This window comes from Capra hircus, chromosome 8 (assembly GCF_001704415.2).
Source record: "Capra hircus breed San Clemente chromosome 8, ASM170441v1, whole genome shotgun sequence".
NCBI classification, from domain to species: domain Eukaryota; kingdom Metazoa; phylum Chordata; class Mammalia; order Artiodactyla; family Bovidae; genus Capra; species Capra hircus.
The window spans coordinates 46,074,052-46,095,376 of record NC_030815.1 but is presented as its reverse complement, the minus strand read 5'-3'; the positions used below and the strand labels follow the sequence as shown (position 1 = coordinate 46,095,376).

At 40.7% G+C, this 21,325-nt stretch overlaps 1 protein-coding gene across 2 annotated transcripts in view; it reads right to left on the bottom strand.

Annotated features, from left to right (window-relative positions):
* Positions 1-21,325, bottom strand: part of MAMDC2 (MAM domain containing 2) — a 163,746-nt gene that overhangs the window by 94,331 nt on the left and 48,090 nt on the right. For both annotated transcript variants that reach the window (XR_001295975.2, XM_005683720.3), the window contains exon 3: positions 209-480. Coding sequence is in view for 1 of the 2 variants with exons in the window: in XM_005683720.3 (XP_005683777.2) it covers positions 209-480 (272 nt within the window). In the remaining variant the exon portion in view is untranslated. The remainder of the gene's footprint in view (positions 1-208; positions 481-21,325) is intronic.

Sequence of the window (21,325 nt, the reverse complement as noted above, 5' to 3'; positions counted from 1 at the left end):
TTTAAATAGAAAACAAATCTGGAAAGAAACTCTTCTAAGGAGTAAACAATATTAATTTCCATTACTGATGTTTTTCTGTGATGCAGCTCCTTCAAAATGTCACATCCTAACACAGGAGAAAACTAACTGCAATGAATGGCAGAAGTCTTCATACGATCTCAGAAGAGTATAATGTCAAACAATAAGCCTGCTTCTAGATTTTGTCTACCTTGAATTTTTTGGAAGTATTTTGCAAATCCAAGCTGGCTATGAGCCAGCTGTCTGAAGGGTTCTTGGCTGACCAAAGCAAACGATCAAAGCTTTCATCTTCAAATCTCATGTAGAGGTTCAGCCAGCTGGGATCTGATGGAGACCCTGAAGTTGTGGCTATCTGGTAGACCAATCGGAGGCAGCTCCATTCTTCAGCCTGCAGATCAGGACTCAGCAGCACGGCTTTCTCCCCTTGCTTGGCAAAGGAGGTGTCCACATAAATATAATGGCCTAGAAGAGAAGGGGACCCAGGGAAGAAATCAATCTTTTGTTTGTGACTCAGGAAAATGCACAACTGCAGTCCAATAAACCTGAGGGCAGACACAGCCAGCGCATGCATTATGTGGCCCCACTAAATGTTGTCTGAACACTGGATCTCTGCTTCTGGTGAGAAATCAGAAGGTCTGGTGACATGGAGGCTACTTTCACACAACTACTTTCACACACCTGTAGCAGCCCGGAGCTCAGTAGTGCTACCTCTTCAGAGCTGGTGTGTGGGCTCTATTTGCCATTATCCCCACCTCTCCCTATCACCTCCTGACCTTCAAGCAAAACTAGTACCTACCATCACCTTATAACAGGCCCATCTAGCACCCTGCTTTCATCTCCCTGGCTCCCATAGGCATATGAGTTTGAGAACCCAGGCTAAGGAGCTTCCGAATCTGGAGGAGCAGTATTCCTCTACTGGAGTCAGAATACCTTGGTGGGTTCCTTCCCCTTCCATCGATCCCCTCGTACCTAATGATTCAATCTGTATTTAATGTGCCTCATTATATTAAATTGATTTGGTTACTTCAAAGGTGGGGCTCAGGCAGAAAAAAATTTATCGCAAGCTAATTTTTAATTAGTCTAGAACTCTCCTTCTCTGAGTCAGGAAGATCCCTTGCAAAAGGGAATAGCTATCCATTCTGGTATTCTTGCCTGGAGAATTCCATGGACAGAGGAGCCTGGTGGGCTATAGTCCATGGGGTCAAAACTGAGTGACTGAAACTTTCACTTTCCTCCTGCTCTAGACTCTTCCTCAATTGAATCTTCTAGTTCTGATAGCTAAATGAAAAAGCACACATAAAACATGTAAGGCAAGGCTTGGAAATCAGCAGAAGCACTGATTACCCCCACCTCCACCCCCTGCCCCCTTCCTCGCCCTCTCGTCCCTTCCCTTCCCTTCTGTCTTCTCCTTCCTTTCCCTCCCATCCCCTTCACCCCTCCTCTTCTCCTTTCCTTCTCTTCACTCCTCCCCTCTGCTCCCTCTCTCCTCATTCTCCTGATATTGTCAAGGGCTCCACTGGCTCCACTAGGATGTAAAATAGCATTTCTATGAACAAAAAAGGAGGGTGGAACCAAGAACTCTCACTTGAGTTTTCCCAATCTAACTCTGGCCATTGGCTTCCTGTAGCAATGATCTGATCTGCTGGTGGGTCTTGAGGACCCTCTGCCCTTCTAACCTGCACCCTCACGTTTGTTCAGAGGTTCCCACATTCATGGCCAGCATCTAACATGCAGTCTTGTATACGTGACCACCCACCTCACCCCTTGCATTTGGGACTCCCCAACACTAAATTCTTACTGGAAAGGCCCTAAAAGGCCTCTTTGCTTTTCATGATGTTCTTCAGCCCCTTCTCCCACACTTGCTTTCCCAAATCTGATCCCAGCCCAAATCCTGTGGTGAGTGCGGACAGGCTAGTGGTAGCTCAGTGGACGGCCAGCCTCACAGTCAGGACACAGTTAGGGCATTATCTTCAAGGAGCCTCACTTGCCTGCAAAAGCTTTCAAGATCAAGATCTATCTCCAGCTGGCAGTCTTCTCAACATAGCAACCACCCACTAGGTGCAAATAGCAACTACTTGTAGGTGCCAACCCAGGCACTCTATGAATAAATCTGATCCTTGCAGTAATCACCAGCAATACCACTACCTCCTACATACAGCAAACACTCATTATGAACCAGGTGCTGCTCTAAGTGCTTCATATATATTTACTAGCTGCGGGGCCTGTTGGGTTTTGAAGCACTACCTAAGCTGGGGTTCGTACTGTTGCTTCATTGTGACATGAAAGAATGTATAAACACATCCTCCTTGTCCCACTCTGCCACTGCCATAAAGGAAAGGATTCTAAAAAGACTAGTAGTGGGATAGGGCAGGGATGGGAATTGAGGGAGATCCTGAGAGCACTTCAAACCTTTCCCGAGGAAGTAGAGAATTGAAACACGGGGTATAAAAGAGGGAAGAAACAAAGAAAGTCCGTGCTGTGTCCTGTGACTGTTTATATCGCCTGCCAACTTGGCTGCCGAACAAGGCCCACTTCTCCCTGGATACTTGCCCAACTTCTCTCCCTCCTGCCTTTCCCCTTCTAGAAGGGAAACAACTCACAGCAGGGGCTCTCAAACTTGAGCTAAGTCACTTGGAGGGCTTGTTCAAACCCAGTGGCTTCCTGGACCCACTCCTTGAGTTTCCAGTCCAAGTAGGTCTGGGGTGAAGCTGTACTTCTGACAGACCACATTTCTGAAAAGTTCCAGAGAGTGCTGATGCTGCTGGTCTGGGGATCACAACATAAGAACCGCTGATTTACATATTGGACAGAGAAATAGGACTCACTCTCAGGACACTGCTAATCTATCAAAGAAAGCATGCAAAGGAGGGAGGAAACAGTTTTACTTGAAGGTAAAATTCAGACATATGTACATGTGTATTATAGGATGCTGAATGAGTACATCTACTGGTGACTATCTTGACTTTTCAGTGAATGCCATAAAAAATCTTTCGCGACATAACCTTTTATCAGGTCAGATTTTATTATAAGCATACGCTAATACTCTTCTGCTAAAAACCTTTGAAAGCACACAGTATATAAAATGTATTATTTTAAACACCCTGATATTATAAGAAACCTAATGCTATTTATTGATTTTGACATCTTGACCATAAATATTAGCTATTTAAATCATAGGATTTTACATGTAAATTACAGACCTCAAATCACTCTTAGGTCATGCTGTGTGGATATGTGAATTAGCTGTATTACAATCCATCCAAAGATTTATCCACCCAAGTGATTTTGTAGCCCCTCAGTAGAATAATGTATTTTCCTAGATCAAATAATTAGTCCAATTGCTAACTACCTCCACTACCGCTGTCAATCTCAAGTCAGATTTTCTTAATTAATTGTATGCCTAGCTTGGATATAGCCTCAGAATCCTTTTAAATATAGTGTTCCATATAACTGCTACCAATCAATCTGATTTGGGATCTAAGCTGGAACATCCCTGCTTGGGGTCATATTATATCTTGCAGTCATATTAGAGCTAAGTTGAACCAGAAGGAATGTGGCACATTATGAAGACATTTTAGAAAATTAAGAAAGAATGAGGAAGATACTGATATCAGGATGGTGCCTTTCCATGGACTGCCACTAATAAAACTGCCATTCTAGAACAAATTGATAATGGTTTTGGTGAGTTTCTTACTTTATTAAAAACAATCTTTTCAATAAACAAATGGGGCCTAATGGAACTTACAAGCTTTTGCACAGCAAAGGAAATGATAAACAAAACAAAAAGACAACCCATAGAATGAGAGAAAGTATTTGTAAACAATGCACTGGAACAAGGGCTTAATTTCCAAAATATACAAACAGCTCATACAACTCAACAACAACAAACAAACAACCCAATCGAAAAATGGGCAGAAGACCTAAATAGACATTTCTCCAAAGAAGACATATAGACAGCCAATAGGCACATGAACAGGTGCTCAACATTACTAATTATTAGAGAAATGGAAATCAAAACTACAATGAGGTACCACGTCGCACCAATGAGAGACATTACTAAAATGTCTACAAATAACTAATGCTAGAGAGGGTGTGGAGGGAATGGAATGTTCCTACACTGTTGGTGGGAATGTAAGTTGGTGCAGCCACTATGGAAAACAGCATGAAGAGTCCTCAAAAAAAAAAAAAAAAAAACCAAAAACAGAATTACCAATATGATCCAGAAATCCCACTCCAGGTCATATATCTAGACAAAACTATAATTCAAAAAGATACATGTGCCCTTATATTCATGGCAGCAATATTCACAATAGCCAAGACATGGAATTAACCTAAATGTCCATCAGCAGATGAATGTATAAAAAAGGTGTGGTACATATATACAATGGAAATATTACTCAGCCATAAAAAGAATGAAATAATGCCATTTGCAGAAACATGGATGTAACTAGCTGTGATCGTACTAAGTGAAGTAAGTCGGAAAGAGAAAGACAAATACCATATGCTATCACTTACATGTGGTGATATGGTAAATATTTTAAAATATGGTAAATATTTGGTAAAAATATGGTAAATATTTTTTCCCATTCATAGGTTTTCATTTCACTTTCTTAATGGTATTCCTTGAAGTGCACACTTTTTCATTTTGATGAAGTCCAGTTTTCTATTTTTTCTTTGTGTGTGCTTTTGGTGTCATGACTAGGAAGTCATTGTCTAATTTAAGGTCATGAAGGGTTTGCAACTCTTTTCTTCTAAGAGTTTTATAGTTTTAGCTCTTTAGGTCTTTGATCTATTTTGAGTTGAGTTTTGCTCATCGAATTGTCTTGGCACTTGTGCTGAAAATCAATTGAGCATAGATATAGAGGTTTATTTCTGAGCTCTCAATTCTATTACATGGATTTACATCTATCCTTCTGCTACTACCACATAGTCTTGCTTACTATAGCTTCGTGGTAGTTTTGAAACTGAGAATTGTGAGCTTTCTGAGTTTATTCTTCTTTTTCAAGACTATTCTGAGTATTCTGGGTCCCTTGCATTTCCATGTGCATCTAAAGATCAGGATAGGAATAGAGCAAGTTAAAATACACACACGTTTCAGTGTCCTTGCTGATATTCAGTTTTTCTTGAATAAATGCTCCCAAATATTGCAAGTCTTTGGTTAATTTCAAGTTCTTAAAAAGCTGATTTTGACAATTGTTGCCAGTGCTTCCATCGCTTTTGTGGGGAAAGGATTTTCTGAAGCCCTTACTCTACCATTCCTAAAGACACCACTCCCTTTCCCAACTCTTTCAACCATTGGAAGAGAAACAAGTAAGAAAAAGGCAAAGGATGGCAGAAATCACATGTGGACAGGGCTGTTGATTGTGACACATGGGGCAAAGGGTCTGGGGGAGATTTAGTAGCCACAGAGTTGAAAACATGATGATAGGAAGAGAAGGAAGGATCTTTTTCAAATACAGCTACTTAGGTAATTTGATCTAATTTATGAGACAGTTATTGGAAATGATAAAATCTTTATAAGGGGTCAGAAGAGGGCCATAAATTTCCAAATAGATTCTTAAAAAGTAGGATGGCAATCAAAACCAGTAATTAAACTATCTTGCCAAAATGGTTAGGCTCCATATGCCTCAAGGGTCTGAATGTGTCCTGTAGTCACATGCAGCATTTAGAAAACAAAAGAAAAGGCTTCTCTGTTTCAGTGAAGGCAGGCTAAAGAACTGACTTTGAGGTTATGCCCCAAAGCTAGACATATCTGCATGGTTTGAGTTCAATGGTTTGAGTTAATGACTTCTAACAGCCAAGGCACAGTGTGATGGGTCTAAATCCCAGGCAATCACTATGGGAGACTTCTTGGTGACCCTTGCAGTTCTTTTTGCTAATGAATATGCTGTCATTCAGATGTAAAGATCATGTTGGGGTGATCATATGGGGATCCCACCCAGGATTTGCATAACTTTGGCTTAAAATTTCATCATGCATATGCTAACTGTATCATCAATTTCTTTGTCTACAAAATGGGAATAATAAACAGGGAAGTCCTATTACATACACATTCAATATTTGAGAAATCACTCAATGTACTTAGGAAAAGACAAACCAACAACAAAAAAATCCAATCACTGCAATACATACTTACTTGTATGAAATAAGTTTTTTATATAAATACCCACTAAGTGGAACTTATGTATTTCAATACAAAAAGGAAAATCAGCTGTGTTGTACATAAAATGGTAATAATACACAGAAAATCATGTATACTACATTCCATCTGTAATTTAAGGAATATTCAAGGGCAATTTTGATGGTGTTCCGTTTTCATTTTTCATGTTGACTTTAGAATACAAAGCTCAGGTGAGAAATGACTTCATATCTACAGAGTTGTGAGAACCTGATGAAAATGGCATATATAAAAATGCTTTGTAAATTATAATGTTAATTGTTAATTATTTCTCTTATTATCAGGGGAGGAGTCCTTTAGTTGTTCCAGAGATAGAAATTTCTATTGTCTTCTTATTTCTGTTATGGTTCAGAGATGCTATTTATTCAGGTAACAGACCAACAGCACATTCACAGTGCTGATATGAGAACAATCTTCATTCGTTTCATCTTAATTGACTCTTTGGTGCTGAAATCTATACCTTTGTCCTCTTGAGTACTGGGGTTCTTCTGGCTGCCCATCCTTAGCAGTTCCCTTCCTCGCAGCTAAGACCCCCCCTTGCTCCCACCCAGGCTTAACCACCATCTGAAGTACTGATAAAATTCAATATATTTACCCCAGTATGATTCTGGCTGAAACCTCTGGTGACCCAGGTTTGATAATGATGCCTACTTCTCTATTTTTTTAGCTCTCAGCATCTTGCATGTCTAGGGCAAGGACACTGCCTTCTTTTTGGCAGCTTCCTTCCCAGGGCTGAAGTCCAGTCCCTGACCTAAGGCAAGGATCTTCTTGCCAGATTTCCTGAATGCCTTACTGCCTGCCCATCTGGACTGGGCCCTGTCTGTGGAAACAGAGTGCTTAAAACTTGGTGGTCATCACCCCAGCCAGATGTTGGTTGAAATCCCAATTATACTACTTAGAAATCATGTCACTTTCAGCCAGTCGCATTTGCTGTCTGAGACACTTTCTTCACTGGTAAAATGAGGATGCTAAAATACTGACTTTGCAGTTTTACAAAAGATTATATAAGATAAGTAAAGCTCTTAGCACAGTGCCCAAGGGCACGTGATAAGTGTTTAATAAATGTTAAGTCTTATTTTTCCAAATGTTTGACCAGCACGATTTTCCTGATGGCTAGCCCATCTCATCATCTCAAATTGGCCCTCCTTGATATTAACTGCTACTAGCTCTGCCTGCTGCCCTTTGTCTTGCCCTTCTGACGTCGGTTTCTGCCCACTCTTTCAAAGATCTGTATGCATCTGTATTCATTCTCCCTAGTGCCTGCTCTACTCCTCTGGGCACAACTTTTTCTATGTCCCAGCCCCTCCCAGTCTGTCCTGTCCTATTGCTGAACTATGCTATCTGCTGACAATCAACTTTACCCTCCACTAGCTGATCAAAACAGCCTGGACAATAATACATGCAAAGCATCTGGCAGATGCTCATGAAGTGTTTTGCAAAGAACCCGATTCCTATCATGGAAAGAGGAGGCTTCCAAATAATTGCATCCTCAATTATGTATGAGCCATCAGTTTACATTTTGAAGGAATCTTGCTTTCTTTGCACATCAAAGACTTTTCAAAAATTAAAAAGTATAGAAAATGCAATGGGCATAGGGGTTCCCAAAAACAGCTGATTGTGCTATTAGAAAATAAATGTCATAGCATTCACCAAATGTAGAAATCTGTATTAAATAGTTGTTAATCAATCAGATTGATGATAATTTATAAATGTACTGGTTACCTCTGGCAGAAGAATGTTTGTTTTGAAAATATCTAAGAAAAATTGCAAATTTCTATGACTACATAAAAATAGTCTTATCCTCTGTTTGAAGTTTCCAATTTTACTATTATCCTCTAGTTTATTTAGTAAATCACTATATGGATATAATTTTGATCATATGAAAATGAAGACAGCTTTCAAGAATTCATCTTAAATCATCTGTTAACAATCAAAGATTCAAAGGGAACTAATACTCATTGAGCTGTAGGCATTAGGTTCTCAACATGAGAGAGATTCTTCTCTCTTAATCCTGATGAATGATCCTGCCACATGGGAGTTACCACTTTACAGGGGAGGAAACAGATACTCACAAAGGCTAATTGAGCAGTCCAAGGTCACAGCTAGTAAATGAAGGTTTGGCTCCAAGTCTACTTAATTTCCTCAGCTCCATACTGTTTCCAAATACTTTCTTGTATGCTCTATTAATTTATCTATTTAGAATTGTATCAATCTTCCTATGGCAGGAGAGCAAAGTTTCCCTCCTTTTCCTTACTCCGAGATCCTGAAGGTGTGGATGCTTTTATATGGAAGCCTGTATAGGCAGAAGAAGGGGATAACAGAGGATGAGACGGTTGGATGGCATCCCCAACTCGATGGACATAAATTTGAGCAAGGTCTGGTAGTTGGTGATAGACCGTGAGGCCTGGTGTACTGCAGTCCATGGGGTCACAAAGAATTGGACACAACTGAAGTGAACTGAACTGAACTGACAGGATTTTCTGCACATACTGTTCCTGTCGATAACACAACAAGCAGATTAACTTTTCTATCACATTGCCTCACATCTGAAAGAGTTATAAATACATAGTTTTCTAAAATTTCTAAAACTGGGGTATGCCTTGTACTTGATCCACAGTAGGGCACCTTTCCCCTACCAAAAGGATGTTAACAAGTCAATGGTTAGAATTAATGCATACAGAGTAAGTTTTTGCATCCATACTTTGGTTAGTGATGGTGGACAGAGACCTCACTGTCTTGGGCTCAGAGAATCCTAGGCCATCCCAGCAAGTACTGCTGGGAAGTGGGGAATGGGGCAACATGGAAATGAAGAGTTTTCAAGTCACTCAGAATGAGGGCAGTACTGACAGATCAGAGAACTATAAGTACAAGAACAGCCCAGAATTTCAACCCAGTGTCTTAACAAGTATTTACTAACTTGCATGAAGCAGAAGGCACTGCATGTGCTTCTCATGGGTAGTCCGTTTCCAGACTGGATTTGGACCCCTACATGCCAGACACCAGGGTGCTCTGTGCTGTCCAACATAAAACAAATCCCCCAGATTCCCAGGCTCCCAGCAGGGTTAGAAAGAATCTCTCTACAGAGTTTTGCAAGGCACATCTGCTTTCAGTAAATGTTTTGATGGGAATGGCTTCTTTTCTTCCTTCTTTTTTGCCATATGAGGTCCTTGATAATGACAGTTTCAAGAAATTTCTCATTCTCATTCAATAAAACTGAATGAACCCCCTGGATTTTGGTTAGCTTCCATGGATAAAGAGATGAATGAGATTTAAGAAATATGAGCTTAAATCTAAATCCCCCCAGAAATCAGTATACCGAGGGTGGTTGATGGGTAGCACAACTTCATAGGCAGGACCCGCTTCTGAAATGCAATGGAGAGAATAACTGAGAAGTGAGTGCATTTACAGTTCTGTTTTGGTTCCAAGGAGTAAGAAACCCCTCCCAGAATGAAACCTTTCATAGTGCAGTGAAGAGGCTCTCAAGCCGAGGAACATTTCAAATATCACCTTGCTTAAGGAAAAAGGAAAGCCTGCATTTAAAGAGCAGCATAAAACTGCCACAAACAGGCTTCAGTGACATCCTAGCACACAGGGCTGGGGCAGGGCGATCCCTATTCCTTGATGTGGAAACTGACTTTTCAGTTTTCCCAGTATTCGTGTATAAACAAGAATTTGCTCCTCTCACCAAGGGAGCCAAAGCAATGTTTTTTGACTTCAAACTTTTGTAGCAACTTAACATGTGGGGCTGGAAGGAACCCTTTTGTGCAACAGTGGCCATGCAAGGCTTTTTCACTGATGTCACTTTGGATTAAAATTAAAGAAAACTGTGAGGCCCAGAACAGACCCACTGAACTGTATCACTATCAGTCCTGTCTGTGCTGGTCATGGGAGAAGGCCAGTGGAGGGGGCAGTTAGGATCCCACTTTGTCCTTTAACTTACTCAGCAACTTCTCCCACTTGGCTTTCGGAAAGGAAGGGGAATTTCCACAGGAAGCTTGTGGCTCTTTTTTCAAAGTGGCCCTTAATAAAATCACCCTGGGGCAGCATTAACCTCTGGACCCTCCCTCCATCTTAAAGCACTTTCTCCCTCTAAATTCCTTGATACCTGCTGCAGTAGTTCTGCTCCTGCCTCTACTTCTGTGTCCTTTCTGTGGGATCATCTAGCTTTGTCTGATCTTCAGAGTTTGTACTTCTCCAGGTCTGGGTCTGGTTTCTCTGCTCTGAGGAGTCTTCCTCACTGGGGCAGGAACTGATAATTGCCCACCCAATATCCATTCTCTCCTTCTTCCTCTCTAGAGAACCAAACTTTGTGATGGGGCTGCCAATGTGCCCAGCCACGACACTGCTGTTGCCATTCACCCTTGAGAGGAGAGGTGGCCAATGACAGTTTTAGATGGAGATGTAAGAGAAAGTTGTCAGGTGGGGCTTCTGATAGAACTCCTTAAAGAGGGGCTCAGTCAGCTGACCTGTCCCTTTTGCCCTCCTTTCTTACTTCTTCTTCCTGTCTGAAGTGTGGGTGCAAAGGGCTGGAGTTGCAGTGGCCATCACAAAACCAGGAGGTGCAGAGGTAACCAACTCATCCCAGGTAGCCTGGGAAATTCCTGGTTTTCAAATGGAAAGTCTCATGTCCCGGGAACCCCTTCAATCCCAGGCAAACCAACACAGTTGGTCACCCTGGCAGGTGGCCCTGAGGATGGAAGCCATTGTAGTGGGCAGGGCAGAAACCCAGAATGAGCTGGATTACTACTCATGCTGTGGAGTCTTATAACCAGTTTAACTTCCTACCTCTGCACTGTTCATTATGAAAGAGAAAAACAGATTCCAGTTTTAACCACTGTTATCTTTGTTTTTTGTTACAGGCTTCCAAACTACCTGATTCACCACACCCTATAGAGTAATTTTTAGACAAGTGTTTCCCAAGTCTAGTTCACCAACTGGATCCCTTATTAACCTCCAGACCCATGCATCTACCTTCCTGTTGGTGTCTCCATTTGTACAAGTCATAAACACAAATGCCTCTCTTCCCTCAAAACCCTGCTCTTCTGTGTTCCAAATTTAAGTGAATGGAGCTCTGACTATCCGATGACCTGACTATAGATGACTATTGATATCAGACTATCCAATATCAAGAAATCTTAATATTTTCATTGATTCCTTCACCTCCTTCCTTCTCCAAATTGTATGGATCTTGATGACTTAATTTCCTAAATTTCTCTCAAAGCCATCCATTCCACCAAGTTCCCTCCACTGCTTCAGTTTAGACCCATCTTTTATCTAGACTGTTGCAAGAGATTCCCAATAGGTTTCCATGCTTCAGTCAATCTTGCCCCACTAGAATCTGATCTCCACACTGTGTCCAGAGTGTTACTTCCACTGTGCTAAACTGATCATATTATTTTCTGGCCTAAAACACTTGAGGGGTTCCCCACTGACCTTGATTTACAAGGCCCTGTTTTTCTAACCCTCATATTTAGCTACTACACTCTTTTCACAGTCTACACAGCAGACACAAAATTTCTTCTAGTTCCTCTATGCTAAGTTATCACATACTTTCTTGTTTCCAGGCCTCACATGCTTCTCCTTTACTCGGTATGCCTTCCTTCACATGTTTCACTCCACCACCTCCTGCCTCCTTTCCTAGGTCGCTACTAGGTGTCATTAAGGTCTTAACAGAGTCAAAAAGTATAGTTGTACAATGTATCACTTAGACAACTGTACACAGTGGTCCTGTTAAATACTTCCTTTGCCAGTAGTCTTTGCTAACTTCCACCTCCAAACTTGTTTAACTGTCTCTTCTAAGTCTGTTTTACTATCAGTATTATAACTTTTATTCTTAATTTTCTGATCACTTGTCGATATTCCTCGCTAGGCTTTAAGCATCTAAGGACATATATCACATCTACCTGGCTCCCAGTAGCTACTTTTTATATTTGAAAATAAGGTAAACTCCTTCCCACATTTAGTTATGTTTACACATCAAGGACACCTTAAGACTCGTTTTTATTATGGAGGTTTCTCATTAGTTTTGGATTTCATAAATGACTCAGTTTACTATTGTTCTGGAAGCTGTGACATTTAATGAGAGTTGTAACTTTCCTGGAAACTCACAGGACACAATATTTTCACATATACTTCCACTGTTAACACTTTCTGAAACACAATTGTCATTATGTCAAGGTATACAAAGGATTGTTAAAATGCATAATCCTTTGCCTTTCTGGAATGCAGAGTTTAGGAGACACATTCAGGAAATGTTTCAGTGTGTACATTTCTAGATTAAAGAGAGCTATAGTTTTATTAGCTTCACATTTCAAGGAGTTCCATAAGTGCAGGGGTCAGCGATACATCAGGAAGTGATGAGGTCAGCATTGCTCAGATGTCTTGAATGCCATTTTGGTTTCCCGTGACAACAGGGAAATTATTCTTATACCCTGACTAACACTGCAAAAGTAGTCTTAAAAGATTACAGAGCATTAAGCCTAGCAAAAAGAAAACAAATGCCAGGAGGCAATATCCAGTGTAAACAGTACACCAACATTTGAAACCACTACCGCAGATTTCACTTCACTGTTTTTCACAGGGTCTGGGAAGGGCATAGCTTTGAACCCTGTTGGCCCCAGTGGCAGTTTTAAAAGAAAAGTTTACCTTAGCAACTACCAATGCAAAACCAAGTGATAAGTCCACAGTGAAAGGTCATGGGGTATTTGGAAAGGGAGCTACACTTTACATACTATTTAACAAAGTATGAAAATTAAAAAAAAAAAAAATGGCTGCATCACCAGATAGTGTTTATTCTACCAAAGACCAGTTCTCAGAACATATTTTCTACTACATGAACTTCCAGGTGGGGAAGATATTTCCTGGAAACTTGGAAGTGCCCCTCTATTTAAGATAAAGAAGGCAGAGGGTGATGACATCGGGGGATGGTTATGCTTAGGTAACTGAATTCTCTCTTCAGTTTCCCTGGGTGTACCTGGAGGGAAACAAGTACTGTTCTTCCATGGAATATGCATTCATTTACAAGGAAATTTTCCTTTTTTGACTTAAAAGAGACCCTAACTCTCTATCTTACCAGTTTTGTTAATAACACCACCGAGAGCACAGCTGAATATCTTTGCTTATGCATTATGCAAGGCACTTCTGACAAACAAAAGGAGTTATACACATTTCAGCTTCACTGAAACTGAAACTGAAGTCGCTCAGTCGTGTCCGACTCTTTGCAATCCCATGGACTGTAGCCTACCAGGCTCCACAGCCCATGGAATTTTCCATGCAAGAGTACCGGAGTGGGCTGCCATTTTCTTCTCCAGGTGATCTTCTCAACCCAGGGATCCAACCCGGGTCTCCTGCACTGCAGGCAAACGCTTTACCGCTTCATTCAAATCAGAATAAAGTAGGAGTGACTATGAAGATTTCACCATGGTACAGATAAATAAATCTGAATTTAAACAAACATTTATACACATATATATATGTGTGTATATAGATATATACATATATTACATTTATTTGCAAATTCTCATTTCAAATTCTGCATTTTATGCCTATTATACAGTATGCAAGCTAGTTCAACTTGAAAATTTATCTAGAGAGGTAAACACATTTATTTTGTTGCCTTACAAAGAAGATATAGCTTTCAACGGTGTGAGCATAATAATAGAAAGAGGAGTTTAGATAGAAGTAAACCCCATAATATCTGTAAAATGACTGATCCAGATTTGTGGCTTCTTCTGGGTTTTCTATCATAACTGAACACAGATGTCTGTCTATTAACAGATCAAAGAAAAGAGGCTGTGACTGCCAGGTGGATTCAATAGTTTTATGCAGTTATTTGCATCAGGGCAACTTTGCCTCCCAATCAACCTCCTTTCCAGGAGCTCTGAAGCTTACTCTCAGGACCAGATTTAGATGGTCTTGAATCTCCCCAGTAGGGCAGTCTAAGAACATCACTGGACTGCCCACTCCAAGCTGGACTCTTGCTTCTCTCATGTCTGTTTTATCCAAATCACTAGGTGTTGGGTCTAGTACATGCACTCACTCTCTACATGTCTATGTAGGCAACCACATTCGTATTGGCTGAGAAGTCCTCATTTGCCAAATCGTCTCTATTGAGTTTGAGGGCCATCATGCTCTATACTCCTTCTAAGTCAGGCATTCTTAACTGTGGTACATCTTGAAATCACTGAAGGAGGCCTTGGTCTGCAGTGCAGACTTGATTGACATCAGTCCACATCCTCAGGAATCCCTCCAGACTAGATGAATGGGCCTGGTTGGTCACCCTACTAAAGGTAGAGTTTTCAGAATCCCTCCCCAGGTGATCTAAAGTCAAGCCAGGCTTGAGAGAAACACTCATCTTACCTATCAACCTCCTTTTTTGGGCCTACCATGGCTGAATCTCGGCCAGCCCATGCATTCAAAGAAGGCAGGATCTAGGTCTGTTTCTTCATTCCTTTCCTTCTAACACTTGCCATATACTGGGTGTTCAACAAATATATGCTAACTGAATTAAGCCGTACACTATGTCACTCAACTTAGGATAAAGGTGGTTTAAAATAAAGGCAAAAATTTTAAGTCCCAAAACAATAATAAAGTCCCTGTTAATGTATTTTAGAAATCTTTCTTGCACCTAATGAATAGCCTGTTTCTGGCTCCCACTAGGATAAATGAAATGTATAACTAAAGGCCTATGGCTTATAAGAAATCACAGCAAAACTGGCAGAAAACAAGACACTGAGTTTCAATAAGTTGTCTACCATGGAGACTAGGGTTTTGATAACAATAACATAGAAAGCAGCTGTGTTCATTCTTGATAATTTTAGAACACTTAGTTATTCAACAAGCACTGGGGCATATTTAATCGTCAAAACAACCCCATGATAAAGCTGGAGAGTTGTTATCCTTCATTTCACAGCTCACAAAAGGCAGGCTCAGAGAATACATGGAAATTGATGAGCATCTGGGTTCTGGATCCCACTCAAACTGCCAGATTAAGCAATTAAAACTACTTATTGTGTCCCCAATTCTGCAGGGGACATACTTATGCTAAAAAAAATTACCTTTTTATTTGAAATTCAGATTGAACTGGATTTCCTCTATTTACTAGTAACCCTAGGCTACAGGTCAATTTTTTTTTTTTTCTGTGAAAATAGAATATTTGATTGGAGGGTCATATGGACCTTCTCAGATAAAAGGGCTCAACTGTGGCTCTTTCCTCTCCCATTCTGACTGCTCTGGTATTAGGCCTTCCTGAAGGTTCCGTGCCTGCTGGCCTGAGATGTGTGCCTTACTCCAGTGCAGCAGGGAGCCAGACCAGGCAAAAAGGACACGAACAATGACTCAGGACTCCAGGGCCACACTCTCCCTGTGGACTCAACGCTTGATTATTATTTGAATAGGTGATACTGAATGGTATAAAACTTGAAGATATAAGATAGTGAAGGGAATCCTCTTTCTCACTCTCAGTTTCTGGGACATCCTTCCAAAGACTTTATTAATATATTAATACCTGTATGTATATTTAAACATAGCTTTTTGAGTTCTTATACAAATGGTTAACAAAAATATTCCTCTAACATGCTTTTTTTTTGTACTTGATAGATCTTGAAGATGATTATATTATTAATATCTATCAATCTATCTCTATGTATCTAAAGCTGCCTCATATTTTTAAACTGTTTTACAGCTTTCCACTGTATGTGCGTGTGTGCTAAGTCACTTCAGTTCAGTCCAACTCTTTGCAACCCTATGAGGTATAGCCCACCAGGCTCTTCTGTCTGTGGGATTCTCCAGGCAAAAATACTGGAATGGGTTGCCATGTCCTCCTCCCAGGGATCTTCCCAACCCAGGGATCAAACCACTTCTCTTCTGCCTCCTCCATTGGCAGGTGGGTTCTTTACCACTAGAGTCATCTGGGATTCCATTGTATAGCTATGCCATTAATTTAATTATTGGTGCCCTAGTGGTGTACATTCACAAACCTCCAATCTTTAGCTATTAAAGCATAGTGGCAAGAAATCTCCTTGAACCTATGGCTAATGCACATTTCTAAGTATAGCCCCTGGGAGAAAATCCTAGCAAGGGAATTGCTAAATAAAAGGGAAAATGCACTTATACTTGATTTACATAATACCTAATTTTCCTTCTTGAAGTAGAAGTTGGTGCTTCCAGCCACAATAAGTGAGAGTATTTTTCCTGTCCTCATTAATCAAGTGTGTATTACTGAACTTTTTGATATTTATCTCTTATAGAAAAAAATAGGATAGAATTCTAGTTGTAATTTGAACTTTTCTCACTATGAATGAAGTTGAACATATTTTTACATGCTTTAAAACCGTTGATATTTCCTTTTTCTATTGTCCTTGGCCCATTTTTAGTTTTTCATCATTAATTTACAGAAATTCTTCACATATTAAGGCCATTAACCTGATACCTGTCATATGCATTGCAATGCTTCCCAGTTTACCATTTGTCCCTTGATTTATGACTTTTGTTTACAAAGAAATTAATGAGTTTTCAAACATCTTATATTCAAGGGAGCATAAGATATATCACGGAGAAGGCAATGGCACCCCACTCTAGTACTCTTGCCTGGAAAATCACATGGACGGAGGAGCCTGGTAGGCTGCAGTCCATGGGGTTGCTAAGAGTCAGACACGACTGAGCGACTTCACTTTCACTTTTCACTTTCATGCATTGGAGAAGGAAATGGCAACCCACTCCAGTGTTCTTGCCTGGAGAATCCCAGGGACAGGGGAGCCTGGTGGGCTGCCATCAGTGGGGTCACACAGAGTCGGACATGACTGAAGCGACTTAGCAGCAGCAGCAGCAAGATATATCAAGGTTAGGAAAAGATTTTCAATGGCACATGATATTACACCAGATCTATGATTGCTACCATTTCCAGGAGGGATAATTATGGGTCAAGCCTTGGGCTGATCACTCAAACGCTTATCTCTTTACCTCATAAGAGCAGCCCTATGAGGAAGGCACAATCAAGTCATTGTACAAACGGTCCCTAAGATTTATTTTGGACCTAGAGGTAGACTGAGGAAAAGTTATTAGAACCATGCGGGAGTTTGTCTTTGGTATCATCCCAAGGATTTCATCAATCTTCTTCCTTCACCATGGGATTTCATTCTTCTCTCTCCCTCCACCATCCCCACTCCTCTCCTGACACCTCCTGTGTACACTCTGAGGAACTGCCTATTTATAATTCCCTGGGTTTTCCTGCCAGCTCTCAGCTGTTTCCTACTAGGGTATGAACTATATGGTAATCTAAAACATGTAGAGCAGGGAGACAATTTTTTGAGATGTAAAAAAATTCATATATATATATATATATATATATATATAGAGAGAGAGAGAGAGAGAGAGAGCTATAATTATGAATTGATAGGATAGAGCGCAGAGAGTTATCACAGAGTCAGACAAGTAGGAAGCTTCATATTCTGTCTGCTCACATGTCCAGCCCTGCCTAGGCTGTAAAAAGCTTCAGAAAGCCCCTCCTGAATCTGAAGCAGTGAATTTTAGAGAAAAGTCTGCAAGGAGTTGAAGTCAGAAGATATAAGGTTCTGTCCTGGTTTTACTTTTCGATCAACCATGAATTCTGAAGAGAAAGTGTGGCTAGCGGAAAGGAGCATGGTTTTAGAATCAGCTCGTTCCTATTTAAATAACAACTCAGCCGACAACTTCCTGACTTCAGGAAAGTTAATTAATCTCCTCCAAGCTTCAGTTCCTCAGGTGTAAAATGGGGATAAAAATGTGTTCTTTGAAGGATGTTTGTAGAAATGGATAATCTCATGCTTGGGAAGTACCTAGCATAGCAACAGGTGTAATGTAGTTTCTCAAAGTGTAGTCTCAGATTTATATTTGTCAAATCATTATTATACTACTGTATCAATTTTTCTTTTTTTTAGTTTTGAGGTTATGTATAGCAGAGCTTTCAAGTTGCCTAATTCAAATACCATGTTTGGGGTTTTGCCATATCTATGTACCAATGATACTAATATTTTTTTTCTTTAACTGTACTCATCTTTGAAAAAACATATTGATTTTATCTGGTTCCTTAGTAATACTATCCATGCAATTGGGGAGTTGCTGTCCTGGCTAATCTAGTATACATACATAAATTGCCTGTCAATTATATCTCAATAAAACTGGGAAAAATAAATACACAATTATAAAAATTTAAAAATACAGCCACATGCCATCTAAAATTATCTTATGAACCATCATGGTATGCATGGTAAAAACTCTAATTTATGTGAAAGTTAGTCGTTATTATATTTTCAACCTTTCCTTTCCAAGGCTTGGACACTAAGGCCCACAGAGGGTAAGAAATTTAATCAAAGTCAAACCAACAATCTACTGTAGAATTGAGACAAGACCCAAGTGTCTGCATTTCCAGGGCTACATTTCCATTAGCCAGTCTCCTGGCTGGCTACAGGATTAACACTGTAATATCATAAAGCAATATTGTTCTTCTACCACTGTTAATATTTTGTCACCTAGGAAACCTGAAAGGCAGGCTTTCCTTCTCCAAATGTGCTCACCTGAGCCAACCTAGCCAAGAGCTTTGCTCAATTTATAGCCTTGCTTGGTACAGGAAAGCATTCCACCTGGGTGGGTGGTGATAGAACGGAGGAGAGCAGAACAATCTGGGGTTGTCAATCCTATGGGCTGTTAAGAGATTTTCTGGAAGTTTTCTGACTTTGTTCCATCCTCTCCCAAACAAACACTCACAAATGTATCATGCCTCTAATAGATTATATGGACATTTCTACCAACTGTCTCCAAAAATAAAGGATATACTTAAATTCTGTGCTTTTTTAAAAAAATCAAGAAATCCCTATATGTTCTCCAGTTGCATAATAATAAAATAAAGAGTCCATAATACAGAGGAATCTGGGGTCCTACAGAAATAGAAACTGAGCAGGCAGCTATGTGGTGAGCCCTCTCACCTCTGATATCAGTCTCACAAGCCAACTAAGAGTTGAGGGTGTTTCAGTAGAACAGATTGTTTTTACCTTCCCAGCCTCCATTTCCTCCTAGTCCTGACGAACAGCAGCCTGTTTCTTCCCTCAAACAGAGGCCCTTCCTTATTTTCAGTCCAAATGATTTGACTGGGACTGACCTCAACCTCCCCTTGCAGGGAAGGCCACTTGACCCAGGCTTGACCAATCAGATCATTCAAACCCTTTGGTCACAGAGGTTGGTTCAGGAATGAGCACATAGACCAACTCAGGTAAATGAGGCTCAATTATGAGAATGTTGATGTTGGGAGAAACTTTCTTTTCACAGGAACGATCTGCTGTAAGAACACGGGAAGCCTCCACCTGCTGGAGTCCATGAAGGAGGCCCCCTGGAAACAAAGCCAGCATAAGAGAGGCTAGAACCAAAAGATGTGAAAAGAAGGAGATTGAACTGGATGCAATTTTAAAATCTTTTAGATGCACCTGAAGCCAGATATCCCTGCACTTCTAGTTTATATTCGGCAATAAAGTCCTTTAATTAAAGCCAGTTTAAATTAGAGTACTTTTTCAGTTCAGTTCAGTCACTCAGTCGTGTCCGACTCTTTGCAAACCCATGAATTGCAGCACACCAGGTCTCCCTGTCCATCACCAACTCCCAGAGTTCACTCAAACTCACGTCCATCGAGTCGGTGATGCCATCCAGCCATCTCATCCTCTGTCGTCCCCTTCTCCTCCTGCCCCCAACCCCTCCCAGCATCAAGGTCTTTTCCAATGAGTCAACTCTTGGCATGAGGTGGCCAAAGTACTGGAGTTTCAGCTTTAGCATCAGTCCTTCCAAAGAACACCCAGGGCTGATCTTCAGAATGGACTGGTTGGAACTCCTTGCAGTCCAAGGGACTCTCAAGAGTCTTCTCCAACACCACAGTTCAAAAGCATCAATTCTTCAGCGCTCAGCTTTCTTCACAGTCCAACTCTCATATACATACATGACCACTGGGAAAACCATAGCCTTGACCAGATGGACCTTTGTTGGCAAAGTTAGCTTTTGAATATGCTATCTAGGTTGGTCATAACTTTCCTTCCAAGGAGTAAGCATCTTTTAATTTCATGGCTGCAATCACCATCTGCAGTGATTTTGGAGCCCCAAAATATAAAGTCTGACACTGTTTCCACTGTTTTCCCATCTGTTTCCCATGAAGTGATGGGACCAGACGCCATGATCTTAGTTTTCTGAATAAATTGAGGACAAAAAAGCCCTGTTAATACAAAAGGCAAAGTGAGTGCATGATGTGCTGCTTTCAATCATAGCACTAAGGAAAATGGAAAGGAAGCAGGCAGAGGTTGAGTACTGGGCAGCAGAGGATGGTCAGGAGACAATTTTTTTTGTCTCACCTTTACTCCTGCTTAGCAATGTAGCCTTGAACAGTGAGTTAATCTCTTCAAGCCTGAGTTTATCCATCTGTAAAGTAAAGGAGCTGAATAATCAGCAGTTGTCAGAGCTTCATGGAGCCCTGCAGTGCCTCAGGTGATGGGACAGTAATGGGGAGCCAAGTTCCCAGACTTTCATTCTGTGGAATTCAGTCTCCTTTTATCGATATTATTTGCCAGGCTCTTTAATAAGGTTTTGGGTTTCCCTGATGGCTCAGCCAGTAAAGAATCCCCCTACAATGTGGGAGACCTGGGCTCAATCCCTGGGTTGGGAAGATCCCCTGGAGAAGGGAACAGTTACCTACTCCAGTATTCTGGCCTGGAGAATTCCAGGGACTATACAGTCCACGGGGCTGCAAAGAGTTGGACACAAAAAGAGTCGGACATGACTGAGTGACTTTCACTTTTTCTAATAATCTTTTACTGGAAGAATAGGCTCTACTACTACAATGGATTAGTTGACCATTAGTTCTGTTTATATTGAAGTTTAAATTGAGTTAAGACTAACTCAGGTGGATAAGGAATGTGGTCCCTCTTTGGTAAGAGTTGGTCAGAAGCCAAGAGCAAGAGCTCAGTCCCTGGAGGACTGATTAGCTTAATGCAGACATAAAAAAATTTTAATAGCAATGATCTGCATCCCTAATCTTCAGAACTGTCTTAGAGATGTGGGTCATTTCTCACACAGGGACTGGGAAAAGGAATGGGCATTGTTCCATATAGTCATTAGCTT